Source organism: Furipterus horrens, unplaced genomic scaffold (assembly GCF_987537825.1).
Source record: "Furipterus horrens unplaced genomic scaffold, mFurHor1.1.pri manual_scaffold_6, whole genome shotgun sequence".
Taxonomy (NCBI): Eukaryota; Metazoa; Chordata; class Mammalia; order Chiroptera; family Furipteridae; genus Furipterus; species Furipterus horrens.
Genome location: NW_028327176.1, coordinates 155,094,077 through 155,110,117, shown reverse-complemented (window position 1 = coordinate 155,110,117; position 16,041 = coordinate 155,094,077). Strand labels below are relative to the sequence as shown.

General features: G+C 35.6%; 1 protein-coding gene across 1 annotated transcript in view; it reads left to right on the top strand.

Annotated features, from left to right (window-relative positions):
- Nucleotides 1-16,041, top strand: part of FRK (fyn related Src family tyrosine kinase) — a 100,669-nt gene that overhangs the window by 52,139 nt on the left and 32,489 nt on the right. The window contains exon 2 of the mRNA XM_090279774.1: nucleotides 2,902-3,023. Within this exon, the coding sequence (XP_090135900.1) occupies nucleotides 2,902-3,023 (122 nt within the window). The remainder of the gene's footprint in view (nucleotides 1-2,901; nucleotides 3,024-16,041) is intronic.

The window sequence follows — 16,041 nt, the reverse complement described above, 5'->3', positions numbered from 1 at the left end:
ACTTGGAATCAAGAAGATGCATGAAGTTGATCAATATATTTGATCCCTGTTGCTTCTTTGCTTGAAATATTTGCATAAAGAAATCTTGCCTTTTCTGGAAATGAAGTCTAAAAAATGCCTGACTATTTTAACTATTCACTTACCTCTCATCAAGCATGCATGCATCCACAAAAATATGTAGTATTTTTATGTTTGCATAAACTTGACATAAATGGCATTATATATACCATTCAACATCCTTTTGCCTTTCAATAATTTATTTTTTACTTCTGTATAGTATTCCATTTTATCTATATATAACTTTATCTGTTTTCCTATTATGGACATTTTGGTCATTTTCAATTTTTTAACTCTACAATTCTTCAGTGAATATTCTTGTAGCATATATCCTTTAACATACAGTCTAGAAATGAAATTGAATAGTATACAAATATTTACTTTTACTAGGAATTTACAAATTGCTCTCTGAATTACTTATACCTAATTAATATTGTCATTGCTATTGTATTAAGATTCTTCTTTCACATTTTTCCTAATAACAGATTGAGATTTTTGATTTTCAGAATATAAGTTTTTAATTTTGTCAGACTGAAGAGTGTAAAATTGTATTTCATTGCTTCTGTACTTAATATACCAGATACGCCTAACTATCAACACAGAGAGAAGCTGTGCTTTTTTTCTTTTTTAAAAAATTAATTATTGGGTCTTCCTTTCCTGTGAACTGTCCAATTATGTCCTATGCCGATTCTTACACTGTGTTGTCTGTTTCTTATTAATTATAGGTCTTTATATAATCTGAACACTAATCTTATTTTTGATTATATACTTTGAAAATATTTTCTCCAGGTCTGTAGCTTGTATTTTAATTTTATTTCATGATAATGTTGTTGCAGAAGTTTTTAATTGTGGTGTAATAAATATTATTAGTCTTTTCCCTTAAAATTTGTATGTCTTTTTCTTTTTGTCTTTTCTAAGAAAACTTTCTTAATCCAATATCCTCAGAGTTTTAAAGTTTGCATTTTCCATTAGGTCTTTAATCTATGTAGAATTATTGTGTATACTGTAGACAGCATGAATTTATGGATTATTAATAGTACCAACATCATTTATTGAAAAATTAATCCTTTCATAACTAATTTTTATGTTTGGGTCTGTTTGAGGTTTTTATATGTTCTAATATTTTGTTGACTTATTTAGCAGTGGTAGAAAACATGCATTTTAATTTTTCCATGAATTCCTTACACAATCATTCTTGGAATACTTCCAGGATTTTCATAATTCATTTGGACAAACAGTAGTCCATGAGCATAAATTTGGCCCCTGGTGTTAACTAATGTAGTAGTTATTAGTGTAGTCTACCAGCTGTTTCTAGTTATCTGACTTAGAAAATAGTGGGATTGCACTCTTGATTCCTTTGCATTTAAGCATGGCCATAGATAGGACTTACTTGTCAGTGAATTTATTCCTGAATGGAAGCTTTGAATAGAAGCTCCAGGAGCCAGCCTGTGATTTGCCACATTTTCCTACCCTGCATTGCATGGTGTACGGAAGTGGAAATTCTCTGTAAACATAGAGGTGGATATGGAGCCAAGCCCCACATGACCTTTAATGTAGTTGAGTGTAAAACAAATCTTGGTTGTCTTAAACCACTGAGATTTTCAGAGTTACTGCTCCAACATAACCAGGCATGTCCTCACTAATATATAGTTAATATGTAATTTGCAGTTTGATAATTGAGGAAATAGTAAACAAACACTGTGTATTTGTTAGATGGTGCTATTTATATTTAATGTTTCTTTTTTATTTTTAATTCCTTTTCCCTCCTTCCAACTATATCACTCATATTTCTCAATACTCATGACCTGTCAAACAAATTGGAACCATTTTTGATGGCCTATATTTCCTCTTCCAGCCTGCAATTTTTCACCTGGCTTGTATTTCTTCCTTCAAGTCAGCATTTCTTTTTTTGAAGTTTACATTTTTAAAGATGAAAGGTCAATGTTTTACCTAAAATCTTTACTGATAAAGATGAACTTCATGACCCTGTAGTGAGGGGTCATTAGTGAAAGGGGACTTTCCCAGCTTCCCTTTATTTATCACATTGATGCCTCCTGACATGAAACATTTTAGACTGGCTCTGACATTAAAATTCATAATCACTTGTTGGTATTGGTTAATCCCATTCTGAAACCTGCATGTTCAGTATCTGACTCACATTGCTGGAATGCTTACTTATTACCTGAAAGGATAGGAAGGTAAGGATAAGAAGTAGAGGTGGCGCTAAGAGATACTCCCTGGCTGAAGTAGCTTTTTCACATAATCTCTCCATGGATGAAAGTTTCCTTTATGTTAATAAGTTCTCCCTATATATGCAAAATCATCTCATATTATGATGGGGTGGAGAAATAAGGGAATTAATGTCCAGAGTACTACATTTTTAATTGTTCATACTTTAAAGTGAAATATGTGAATCCTTTGATTGGAATGCTTGCATCCTAATGCGTAGGAGGTGTTAGGCGAGGCAGAGGACAGTTGGATGGTGATGGTGAGTAATTTTAGAGTAATGAAATGCGGTAGGTTTATGTGGCAGACCCACCCAGAAACTTTTGATTTGCTAGAAGGGCATAGGATCTCTCAGAGGCAATGCAGGTGTGAGGAGAATGTGGGAGCCAGCAAGCAGCCAAATTCCTGGTCTGTAAGGTTTTTAAAGACTCCTCTGTGGGGGTTTCAAATATTCTGAAAAATCATCTTAAGTATCAAAAGCATTTATACCTAGAGTGGTTTCACTAAAGAATATAAAACATTTCTGATGTTATAGTTAATACTTTCTTGCCATGCTTCCTGCTTCTTAAAAAATGAGCGTCATTTGGTTAATTAGAGTTTACATCTCTCTCTTTTTAGGTGGTTCTTTGGAGCAATCAGGAGAGCAGATGCAGAAAAACAACTATTATATTCAGAAAATAAGACGGGAGCCTTTCTTATCAGAGAAAGTGAAAGCCAGAAAGGAGATTTCGCGCTTTCAGGTATGGGCACTGTTTTGTATGTTTTAATTATGGGTTTGATTTCTATAGTCATGAACCTACTGAGTGAATGTGGACATTTTAATTTTAAATTTGCCTTTTTTCTTATTTTTACAACAGTACCAAAATTATATCTGTTGAGCTACTCCAGAGTAATATAAATGAGCAAGAGATTTCTGTCTATGGCTAGAAATCTCTATAAACAATTTTAAATAACATGCACCTTAGATTTAAAATTAAAAAACATATGGATCTAGCTGTGTTTCCGCACTTGCATTATCAAGGATCCTATCCTTCAAGGGAAATAATAAGGAAGAAGCAAAAACTATACTGTTGTCAAAATTGATCTTGCAATAATACACTTTTTTTTTTTGCATTTCATTTGTCTTTGCTGGGTAAATAGAAAATGAATTGAAATGCTGAATGCAAATGCATTTAATTAACACCAAGACAGGCAACATTTTGTCAAATGTAGTTTTTCAGTGAAGAGTCAAGTACATGTTTAATTTACAGTGCTCTAGGAAAGAAGCACAGAAGACCTGATAATTTTCTTTAAGAGTGACAGGTACACGTGTGTCTCTGGTTTCAAGAATCTGTGCTTCCTGGTGTATGTTCCGATGCTGCAGAATGTCCTCCCTTAAAGACTCCTCCAGTCCACCTCTCATGTGAGACTTTCCTTACCTTTCTCTGAGCCCTGCATTCTCTAATCATTTGTGTTATTATCCCCTTTAAAGCAAGTATTTTGTTTCACCAACTAGATGTAAGCCTTTTGGAGAAGAGATTTTGCTTTCCTTTCTCCCTGTTGCCCTGCAACAAGTTTATTAAACACAATGGCCCTGCCCCTTGGTGTGTCTGCCTGGCTCCCTGAGCTGGAAGCCAGGACAGTGTGCACTCATAATAAGGAAGCTGGTCCTGAGCCCACATGTACTGGGAACTTTGATCTGATGTGAACCAAAGCCAGATGGTGTGTTTGGCACCCATCTTCTTACCATACCTGATGGTCCCAAATTAGAGCAGGTGGATTGGAGCTGAAGTGAATTAAGGGAAGTGGTATCGAGGTATTGTCCTTCAGTTTCTGCCTGTTCTGACACTGAGTCAATAGGTATTACAGAATCTTGTGGATTCAGCTCCATTCCTAGTTAGTTAAAAAATACTGTTGTAATTTTTATTCTTGAAACATTTCCAATTTTGATGTGACCTAATTTTGGTTATACACAGGGTGATAAAATTTTTAATGAGTGATATATGTGATGGGCATTAGGTACTCAGAACTGATGCCCAAACAAGCTGGGCCTTCACATCGGTCCACACCTGTATACACCCAGGTGATGTAAGTAAATATTTTATTATGTATAGTAGCTTTTTTCTTAACTATGAAAGTAGTATAAACCTTTTTATAGAAACATAAACCTCAAAGAAGAATAATTCACAATATAACCTTCTGAAAGTACATTTTTAATACTAAAATACCTTTCTGGCAAGCTTTTTTCTATCCTTAATCTTTAAGTATATTAATTTAAACACACATACACACCCAGAAAAACACACACAGAGAAAACAAAATTGAGATAATATTATAAACAAAAAAAATATAAATATATGTGTACATGAATACAAGTAAGGGGGGACCCCAAAAACATGAAATTTATTTATAAAAAGCCATGTATTTATTCTTATGTTGTAAAACTTTAGTCACCTTCAAAGTCCTCTCCATTTGATGCAATACACCCATTGAAACGTTTTCTACCCTTTTTTTGTTTTACCTCTTCCACATGGGCAAAATGTTTCTGTTTGAGGACCTTCTTTCATCCAGGAAACAAAAAAAGTTGCTCTGGGAGAGATCAAGTGAATAGGGAGGATGAGACATGGGGATCATGCCAGTTTTAGTCAAAAATTGTTGAACACTCAGTGTGGTGTGGGCAGGTGCACTTGTAAATCACCTGCATGAAACAGGCAAATGTGTTGAAGGAGTCTTAAAAAAAAAATTCACCGAAGCAGAACACAGTCTCTCACAACAACGCCAGCTGGTGCACTGATACAGAGGGGTTCCTAGAACACTCATCTAGTGGGGGAAGCCTCTACTACAAGGGCCCACCCTCCGGAAGATAATCCCCTTTTTTGGTTTGTGTATGTAATATGGATCTAGGCTTCATTTTTCTTGTATCTCAGTACCCTGTGAATATTTTTCACATTATTTAATATTTTTATATCATCATATTTAGAAGCCACATTACCTTCCATGGTATGCGTGTGTCATCATTTATTTAACTTGTTTTATATTTTATACATATTCAGTTATTTTGCTGTTATAAAATATGATGCAATGCACATCCTTGTAAATAAATGTTTGAAGAGGTAAAGATTTCCATTAGAACACTATATTTAGAGATACAAATACAAATTGTTTTGAAATTTCTATATCTAATGATAAGAAGACCTGTAAGAGAATTCCTTGTAGAGGTTAAATGCAACCATGTTTGTTTATTTGCCTTTGCCAATATTTACATGCCAAATTACGTAGTCATTATCTAGCCAAAAGCTAGATTACATGTTTTAGATTAACATTAAAGTGTAGAAGAGTAATAATATTTTCATGAGGAAAACAAACTAAAAGTAGAATTGGCTGAGTCATATCTTTGAGTAATACCCAAGCTACAGTTCACCATTCTGAAAACTCTCTAAGTAGAATGCTATGGGACAAAACAGCTTTGTAAGCTTTAGAGCAAAATTACAAGGATATTGGCTGTTATGTGCTGGGAATACTCCAGTGCTTGCTTATGGATTTAGTAGGCTTTGTAGGCCCTACTTGGAGATCAGCATATCATTATAGATTCTTTTTCAATAAGTCACACAATTTAGAGTCTTTCAAACAAATTATCTGATTGCTGTGTATTCACTGGGGGACAAAGTAAATGCAGAGTATTATGTTCTGCTGAAAGGAAAACCCTTATTAACCAGAAGGAGGGCTATACAGGAGAAAAATGGAAAGAAAATGGTCTGTAGTATATCTACATTAAAACAAACAAACAAACAACCCAGTTGCTGACTGTTGATTACCACTGAGGATCTTCAGATAGACCACTGATGGATTTACTTCTTCATGCCATTGTCTCCTTAATCAGTCAGAATTGATTGATGGTCTTTAGCTTTGCTGACTGCTGTGCTGCTCAAGAAAGGCAAACAATATCTCTTTTCCCTTTCTCTTTCCCACATGAGTTTCCTTAGAAGTACTGTCTTTGTTCCCTGGGTGGCCAAGGCTTGCAGCTGTCAGAAACAAGCTTATGATTTACTGGGGCTGGGAGGGGGCACTCCAGAAGCAGCAACCCAAAGCTGGGGTGGGTGCTAATTGGCTTGTTGTGGTCCTTGTGTGGCTGTGGGCTCTTGTGAGGTCTGAGTAGATCTCAGAAGAGAGTTAGGGCCACGACACCGCTCATAACGGCAAGACACTAATTAGCTGTGAATTACAGCAGTGCTTTTGGATATCACATATATTATATGTGGCAGCCAGAGAATCTGTCTTCATTAGATGCATGACAGGTAGTTTTAGTGGCTCTACTGTTATTTGTCATTGGTGGTGAATTGTTTTTCTGATGAAAAATATAAAATTTCACTGCATGTGAAATGATTTGTCTCTTTCTTGATTTCAGTCAATTAGTTTAAGGGAAATTATTACTGCTTTTATATTAATATTAATTTAATGCTTGGCATGCTATAAGCATTTGTATTACTGTTTAAAGTATACTTTAAGGAAAATGCACTTTGAGGACTAAAACTGAGCTGCAGGTGAGTTTTTTAGAAGAGATTCCACATTGCACATTATACGTTTACTTTAGGCAACTCTGCAGATTCATCGTCAGTGAAACCTTCTCAAAAGCAAATGATAATAGATTGACTATAGTTGAAAAATCACTACATTAAGGACATGAGGCAAAAAAACTCGTCAGCAGTATTCCGGGTAATGCATCTAGGAGTGAAGATCATTTATTTCTATATTTGTTTATTTCTTTGACAAACATCCAAGGTGCCTACTATGTGCCAGGCCTTTGCTAGGTGAAGGGCAGCAAAGATGACAATTCCCAGGCCCTGAACTCAGTCTGCAGGATGATTATATTATAACACAGCTGTCTTGCTGTAAGGTAAGAGAGTGCAGGGTCCAAGTCCACTAGAGGGAGTCAGGAAGGTTTCACGGAGGACAGAGCATTTGGATTCTGTACCAGTTTGTGTTACAAGATAGCAGTGTGGGAAGATAAGTTGTGGCAAGGCAAGTGCACAGCATTGTGATTGTTTCTGGTGTTTGGTGGAGCGAAGGGTGGAGGATAGTGTGTGTGTGTGTGTGTGTGTGTGTGTGTGTGTGTAAACTGTTCTGGGCCTTGCACATCATGCTGAGGAATTAGCCCTTAGCAGAGGGAAGTCTTAGGCTGAAAGTGACCTGGTCTGACCACTGCTAGCCTGGCGAGAGGTTTACAGATAACAGTCTGAGGAGGAGTGAGAGAGATGAAGGCAGTGGCATCACTTGCTGCTGTGTGAAATCACAAGTGTGAAAAGCGGAGTTGGTCAGCATTCTGCACAGAAGGGCAATAAAACCCAAGCTCCCCAGGCTGCCCTAGGGCTGGGCTCCCACACAGGATGTCCCCAGAAGTCACAGGCCCCTCTGTTGCTCTCCTTTTTTTATGAGGCAAGTGTGGGGATAGCCCTAGGACTAGGAATGAAAGTGTTTGCTTTGTTGCTAAGTAGCATGAGTTTGGATACCAGTTGATTGCAGGATTGTTTGGAAATCTCAGCACCAATGGGCTTTGGGCACTATGGGAACACTCAGCTCCTCCTTCGTGGGAGAGGAAACCATGGGACCTGCGGGAAGTTGACATCAGGTGCAGCCCGTCTTGTGGGGCATAGAAGGTGATGGTAGGACAGGCCCACTGGGCCCCAGAAAAGCTCCCAGGGTTCATTGTGAGACATTTCTGCTCATTTCCACAGATGATGGCCTGACCCAGGGAGGAGGGATGGCAAAGAGAGAGTAGAGAATGGAGGTTAGGAATACTTAGAAGGTATGAACTGACAGGAATTGGTGGCTTGTCATAAATGGGGCAAAATAAGGGGAATGCAGAATCTAGACTGACCCTCAGATCTCTGACTTGAGTGATTGGGGCAGAGTGGTGCCTTTAGCAAGACAAGTTATACAGGAAGAGATGATGCACAGGAAGAGGGGAGAGAGGAGCAGAGGAAATAAGCTCAGAGGTGTTTGAAACAATTGCAGGTGAGCATACAAGTAGCCGCTATCGTGTTTTTGACTTGTTTCTGCTGGTTTTGAGCAGAGTATTTACTATGATAAATTTCCATTACAATGAACATGAAGGTCTCATGGAATATGTAGGACTTTTATAATACTATGTGATTGCTATGAAGTTCCTTCTTGAGGATATGAAATATGCCTCTGTAGTGACATAATTTAATTTTTAGATAAGTATGCTGGAATTTTTAGAACCAAATACATGTTTTATTCTTCACAGTAATAGGTTGCCAGTGCTCTAAGTATGGTACACATGGTAGAAGTATCTTTATAGAAAAGATATCACTGTATTTAAAGGCCCTTAGCTGGGACAATTATGTGTTCATTAAGGATACTTGAAAATGGCTAGAATTATCTGTAGCAACTTTCTGAATAATCTGAATGATTAACCTGAGTGATACCATGTACTTTGTTACTTTGTAAGCATTTCTGCCTGTCTTATAAATTATTTCTGAAAGCAATTAAAGAAGTAATGAGAACAACAGTAGCTTCATCAGGGAGATGTATACCTTTTCATGTTGACCTTGTGTGCATCCTTCATGTTGAACTTACATATTCAAAGATTCATTTATATTTATGAGTAACTCAACATCGGCAAAAATTTACTTCTCAAACTAGGTTTTAACTTCTTGAGCAAAAAAAGATTATTTTCATTCCTTCTGTTTCATGCTTCTTCCCTATTTCCCTAGTTTCCAGTATAGCTTATAACGATAGCAGATGCTCAAACACACTCCTCTTTATCCTGTATCCTATTAGGAACAAAGGTAAGGCCATCATCACTTTCTTAAACTTCTGAAGTCCAGACCATATAATTCTCCTATTTGCTGTGTTTCAGACCTGTTTGAGAGAGACAGTTTCTCACCTTGAAAGGTTAGTTGTGTTCAGGTAATAAAACTTCTGTAGAGCAGGCAAAATTGGAATAGGATGTCACTTGTAGTGTAGCTATCTTCTCTCTGCCTGACATTGGGTTCAGACTCAAGGTCACTTCCCACCAACCACTGAGATAGCATTATTGCTCCCAGACTTTTAGATCTGTTGACGCATTCTAATCTGAGAGTGGCCCAATGGCAAAAGGCTGTTTGTTTTATTATAAGTGCTCTGGACAATTCATTCATCCTTTATTTAAAATTAACGTGGACATAGTGGCCAGAAGAGTGTGTCAATAACTCTATTACTATTCACCATGAATATGAATATGATTATATATTCCAAGTAGGCGTAAGTATTAAGTGGCTGGAAATAATTGCTTTATGAATTTATGCAGTGAAGCTTCTGTGGATTCTGGGAGCATTTTTATATTGGTTAAAAATGTTTTGCTTTATAAAAAGTGCACATGCTGCAAAGAACTTTTTATGTTAATAACCCTAATATCTAATATAAAATGTATTAAATTCTAAACATGTTGGTGCCATCTTACAAAAATGCCTTTTAATTAAAGTCATAATTTAGTTGTGTTCAGCTTAATTACGAATATCTTTCCCTATAATAGCAAGTGGCTATTTCATGAATTATGTTATATTCTGCCTTTTCTTAACAATACTATTGATAAATTATATTTCATATGTTTTAAATACTCTATAAAGTTAAATTAACATTTTATTATATAGTACATATATCTGTGTTTGTGTCTGCACACACAGATGCACAAACAAGAAACCTTTTTCTTTAGGGTGCTGCCTCATGGAGAAATCATCTCTCTTATTGAAAATCCATGACTAGCCTTTCTAGAGGCCATAGTATTTTTTAGGAGGTTTTCAGTCTGATTTTTTTTCTTCTTTGACTTGTTTATAAACACCACAAAGAGATTCATTTACGTTTTCTGTTTTGGCTTTGCTTACCTTATTTTACTTAAAAAAAATTTTTTTTTTGCATGAGTATGTTGGGCTATTTGCGGAAAGCACAGCAAAAATAAAAAAATATTGCCCTTTGAATGTAACTTTATAATAAGCAATTCTAGGTATAAAATAAATAAATGGGATGTTGATAAGTCATGTGGAGGTCAGTAAAAATTGCTACCTTTTTGTAATTCATGGAATATTGCATTGCTATTTTTTCCATTTTTATTAGCTGCCAAATTAAATTGATTCTTCATTTACATTTTCTCCCATGTTGTACTTCTAGATGAAGACAGTATTAGCTAATAATCATTTGAGTTAGCATCCCCCTACTTTCTATTCAAGAACATATGGAAGCAATATAGGAGCAGAGTAGCCTTCTAAACTATCAATCAATTTTTTTTTTTTTTTTAGACTGGGTAAATTTTCTCCTAACTTTAGGGCAAATGTAGGTGAACTGAATAAGTGGCCGAGCAGTCTTTGACGTTCACACCAGATCAGGGCTAGTCATGAAGAAGGTGGGAGGATGCTTGCACTGGCATGCCCCTGCCTTATGGAGGCAGGATGTGCAGCTACAGTACCAGGAAATCAGACAGCCGCAGCCCTCCTATGTGGAACCAACTCTGTGATTTGGGTCTTCCCTAGGCATCCCTGAGTAATCCTGTTCTTTTCTACATCCAGTGGGACAGCACCTTGAAGCACAGTAAATGTTATAAGGGTGGAAGGTGACAGGGCATGATAGTGTGTTGCAAACTGGTTGAAGTTAACCTTACAGACAGAAGAAAACAGGAACTCTGCTCTCTAGTGCTGTGTTTTCACACATTCTTCTGGTTAAACAATAATGGTGTTATTGTCTTTGTCAGTTTGGGATGCTATAACATAATACCATAGACTGGGTGGCTTAAAACAGCAAATATTTATTTCCCACCATTCTGGAGGCTGGGAAGTCCAAGATCAAGGTACCAAGGGAGGTGAGGACTCTGTTCCTGGTTTGCAGAAGGCTGATTTCTTGCTTTATCAGAGATGGACAGAGGGAGGGAGGGAAGGAGATAGATAGGTAGATATCCAGTCTTTTCTTCTTCTTATAAGAGCACTAATCATATTATGAGGATTTCACAGTGATGACCTCTCCTAAACCTAATTACTGCCCAAAGACCCACCTAATACCATCACATTGGGGATTAGGGCTTCAACAAATGCATTTGAAGGAAAAACAATAATTCAGTCCATAGCAATTACAAAGGACTAAATTCTGTCTGTTACTGTAAGCAGGCATACGAGCAGATTAGATGGTCCATCCTTCCTCCAGCAAAGCCATGAGCATTGATTGCAGCATGCTTAGAGATTTGGTGTGCTGAGAGGGAAGCATATACCCAACTAAGAGGTTGGAGAGGAGGACAGTACATGTTTCTTTCCTAAATGCTAAGCTTCACTTCTTTATTTTTCTCTCTCTTAAATGCAAGCTACCTGTTTGTTTGTTTTACTTGACATTGAATCAAATGTTTCTCTGGATTGCAAGTCAGTCCCACATTTAAAGTTTCTTTTCTTTTAATGATGAGTATAATTTAAAAAAAAGAAAAGAAAAGAAAAATCATGCAATTCTGAATATACAATAACAAAATTTCCCAACTTATATTCTAGAACAGTGGTTTTTCAACGTTTTTCATCTCATGGCACACATAAACTAACTACTAAAATTCTGCTGCACACCAAAACAGATACTGTTTGCCAATCTGACAAAAAATAGGTACAATTTTGATTCATTCACATTGAATGATTATTGTGTTGGCTGTTGTCATTTTTTCATTTAACAATCTAAGGGAAAAGCAGTCAGTGACCATGAATAAACAGTCAGATATTGCATGTTTTAGAAATTCTTGCAGCACATCAGTTGAAAATCACTATTCTATAGCATAAAGTCTTTGATAAGCCGGAGTATTTCATAGAACAGAAAGTTCAGAAATTAAATGCATTTGAAGGACACCTCATATTATAATCTCTTTATTCTGACTTGACAAAGCACATTGAAGTCTCACAAGTAAAAAAAAAAAAATTAACTTTTTAACCCAGAGTTTCCTAAATTACTTGATTAAAGAACTATTTTTTCCCCTATAAAACATTGTTTAGGAAAAAATAATAGTATAGAGAAATAGTATAAAGGATGATAAACAATAATCCGTAGATGCAGGGAAAATTCATACTTTTGAGTCGTCATCACTAAAAGGAACAGAAGAAAAAAATTGAAAGCATTTAATTTTAAATTATAAAATATAAGAAAACACAAATCTGAAATAAGGCATAAAAGCAACATGAAAGGCAGTATATGGGAGATAGCAAACAACAAAATTGTTATTGCAGGGATATAAGGAGCAAAGTTGAGATGCTCTTTGGGGAGTAAAGAAAAATAGATGAAGATTTGTGAGGGCTAATAATGCACAAACAGGGGACATTTCTTTGAAATTTATTAGAATAATTAAGTGCAATTTACAGTTATATATATAGTAGAAGAAAACTTTTCTGAGTTAGAAAAAGAAATCTGTGCTTGTAGATTAAAAGGATTCAAAGTTCTTTGATTTTTTTTTTTCTTGCCTCACCTTGTCTTTGTATAGAAAAGCAATTTTCAAAAATATTGGGAGGACTATTTTGACCTGTTTTTTTAACCATTAATTTTTACATTGATTCATTCAGTCACTCACTCATCATAGAACTTTTGGTTGTGTTTATCATGTGGCAAAATTATGTCAACAACTAAGTAGTTCACACTATATTAAACTTTGATTATTATGCATAAAAACACCAGATACGAAGTGCTTTAAGGACCCAGATAAGAGAACAATTATTTTCTTTAAGAGATTAATAAGGGAAGGTATCACAGGATAATGAGACCACCATCAACTCTATACCTAATAGTGGGTAAGAGTAAATGAAAAAGTGTGCATGAAATGTGCTTTTCTGCTCAGATAATGTCTATTCTTAAAAACCTTTTTTACTTTGAAAAGGAACATTATGCTCCACAGATTAAAAATGAGGGATTATTTCCTGATGCACTTTTGAACCCTTTAACAAATAAAATGGAGATCTGTAAATTGTCCATCCATTACCACTAATGCTTGAATAACTAATAGGGTAACATTGTAAATACTATAGATGTGATTATTACATTCAATATGGGTTATATTTCTGAATAGCAAGACAGTGACAGAGCTGTGATCTGTGCCCAGGTCTCTCAGGATCTTGAGCCCAGATAACTTATAATTTAATAATTTCAAACTGGAAAAAAAAGAAAGGTTTAAAAAAAGATGTGAGCAATGAAAGACAGATGGAGGCAAAGTGAAGAAGGAAGAACATTTGAGAAGGCATGGGGTTGAGTTTTTCATTGAACAGGATTTGCCCTGGAAATGAAAGTCGGTGACCCACAGGCCTTCCAATTCTTCTTCCTTTCCACTGGCTTGCACAATTTAGTCCAGTTTATACTTCAGGGAAATAATAAATACATGTTTTCACCTCAAGGCTGCCTCATTCTAAGCAATTTCTTTCTGTTACTCTAAGTGGCAAAATGTTTTATTGAAAAAAAATACTGTAAAATTAAGCCTATCTAGAGTATTTCATACGGTGTTTTGTACAAACAGGGACATTGTTTATAACGGTGAATGTTAGGTACGTGTACCTTTATTCTAAAACCAAAACACCTGCTGGCTTCCACTTTCTGCTTCCCACTCTACACCTTCTGGCCACTGGAGGGCTTTCAATCTCCTGTGGCACATCAGGAAATAACATGCCACCATGTAAACAATACAGGAGGTCTTTGTTTTGTTTTCAGTTTTCATGACCCATTCATTTATAGAAAGGGGAAGAATATCTGATTTTTAGTTGAAAACAAGTTTATAATTTTAAAGCATCACTAGCAACTTGTTCTACAAATGAAAACACAGTTGACTGGCAGTAATTTTACTTTATTAATGTCAAAAAATTGACCAAGTTTAAAATTTTCTTAATGATTTAGCTATATGTTTCTATGTGGTGATAGTTACACAAAATGTGTTCATTATGTAAAAAGTGAATGAAATGAATACAGTTTAATTTAATAAATTAGTAGCTCTAATTTAAAACTATGTATTTAAAATGATATATGCATATTAGCTACTTTATAACTATCAGTATCGTATCAATCATGAAGTCATTTCTAATGCACTTTAGAAACATGCTTTGCGTTAAGTTATTAGACACTTTGGCACAAGTACAATCTGAGAAAGTATTTTGTTGTCTGTTGTCTTAAAAGCCTATAGTGGCAGGGACTAAATTTATTTTCCTATTTGTTTCAGCAGGGTAGGGACTTCTTTAAATTCCCTCTGTGCAGAGATATCTCCTTATCACCTGAAGATGCTTTTAAAAGTGTTTTGCTAGAAGTAAAATATGAAGGAGGTAAAGATATAAAAGCAAAAAGAGAAAAACAAAAATTATATCCCTACTTTCATGTAATTTTAGTAAGCATAATTTTCTTTATATTTTTTATGTCTGACTTGAACGAAATAATGACCCAGACCTTAAATAACTTGTGATTTATTCATTCACTCATTTTTGTTCATTCATTCATTCATCAAATATTTATTTAATGCCTACAATGTATAGTTAGTATTGAGGAGGCTGGGGTACAATGGCAAACAAAACAGTCTCTGCCCTCCTGAAATGTACATTCGAGGTGACAGTGGAGGGCAGAATCCAACTAAATAAAAAAGATACACTCATATAGAAAAGATACCATTTTTTTTGGTGTGTGTTACTGTGGTGTTTAAAAAGTAAGCAAATAGTCGAAAGAAAGGAACACATTTTATTTTCCTGTACAGAATAATAATGGGTTGGAGTAGAAGTGAGGATTGCTTTCTTACATTGAAAATTTGAAAGAAATCTAGAAGCAGGACTTTATGCTAAGAGTATGTGGGTTGGAATTTGAGCTTCAGTTGGATTCTCCCATTAATGTTATTGCAGTTCACAATAGATAATAAATTGCAGCCTGGTTGCTTGAGTTAGTGTTCTTCCTCTTATTAGCTGTGTGGCTTTGGGTAAATCATTTGGCCACTTGCATTGCAGTGTTCTCTTCTGCAAAATAGAGATTAAAAATAGTATCTCCTTCTTGGTGGTATTGTTTAGATTAGATGAGTTAAGATGTAAAAAGTGGAAAAGAACTTAGAACACTGCCAACAAAGCAAGCAATATGAATATTTGCTGTTGTTATTAGTATTTAAGCTTGAGCAATAATGAACCTTCAGGGAGTTTGTTCCATGATCCTAGCTTGGTGACCTGGCATAACGAAGAGACCGTGAAACTATGATAATTGCTTTGTGTGATGGAAGGAAGAAGACAGTGGCTTTCTTCTTTTCTCTTTGAAATTTGTGGGGTAGCTTAAGCATTTTGTTTTGTTTGTTGTGGTAATTTAGGTTACAAAAATGAGGATTAGGCGCACTAATGGAACTTCTGTCAGTGTGTGAGGAATGGCCAATGAAGAGCAGAATTAGAAGGGTCAAGCACATTACTCCCTGTATGACCAGCCACATTTCCATGGATGAGCCTTTGTCACGATGATGAGTCCACAGAATTTCCAGCTTTTATCTAAATGTCTAAATTGCTGTTTCAGTTTTCTCTTTCATAAAGTAGAAGTCATAATTTTTCTCTGCGACATTTGAATATTATGGTGACTGGATTTATTTCTGTAAAGCTCCTTGCTAGAATAGTAGAGCTAGAGAATTTGAACTGGAAGAGACTTTCAGATCATCTAGTCAAAGAACTCATTTCATAATTGAAGGAACTGGAGTCCAGATAGGGTACGTTATGCAACCTAGGTAACACGACTAGGTATGGATATAGCTAACTTCAGAATTGGAGCTTTTGACATCTTTTAAAT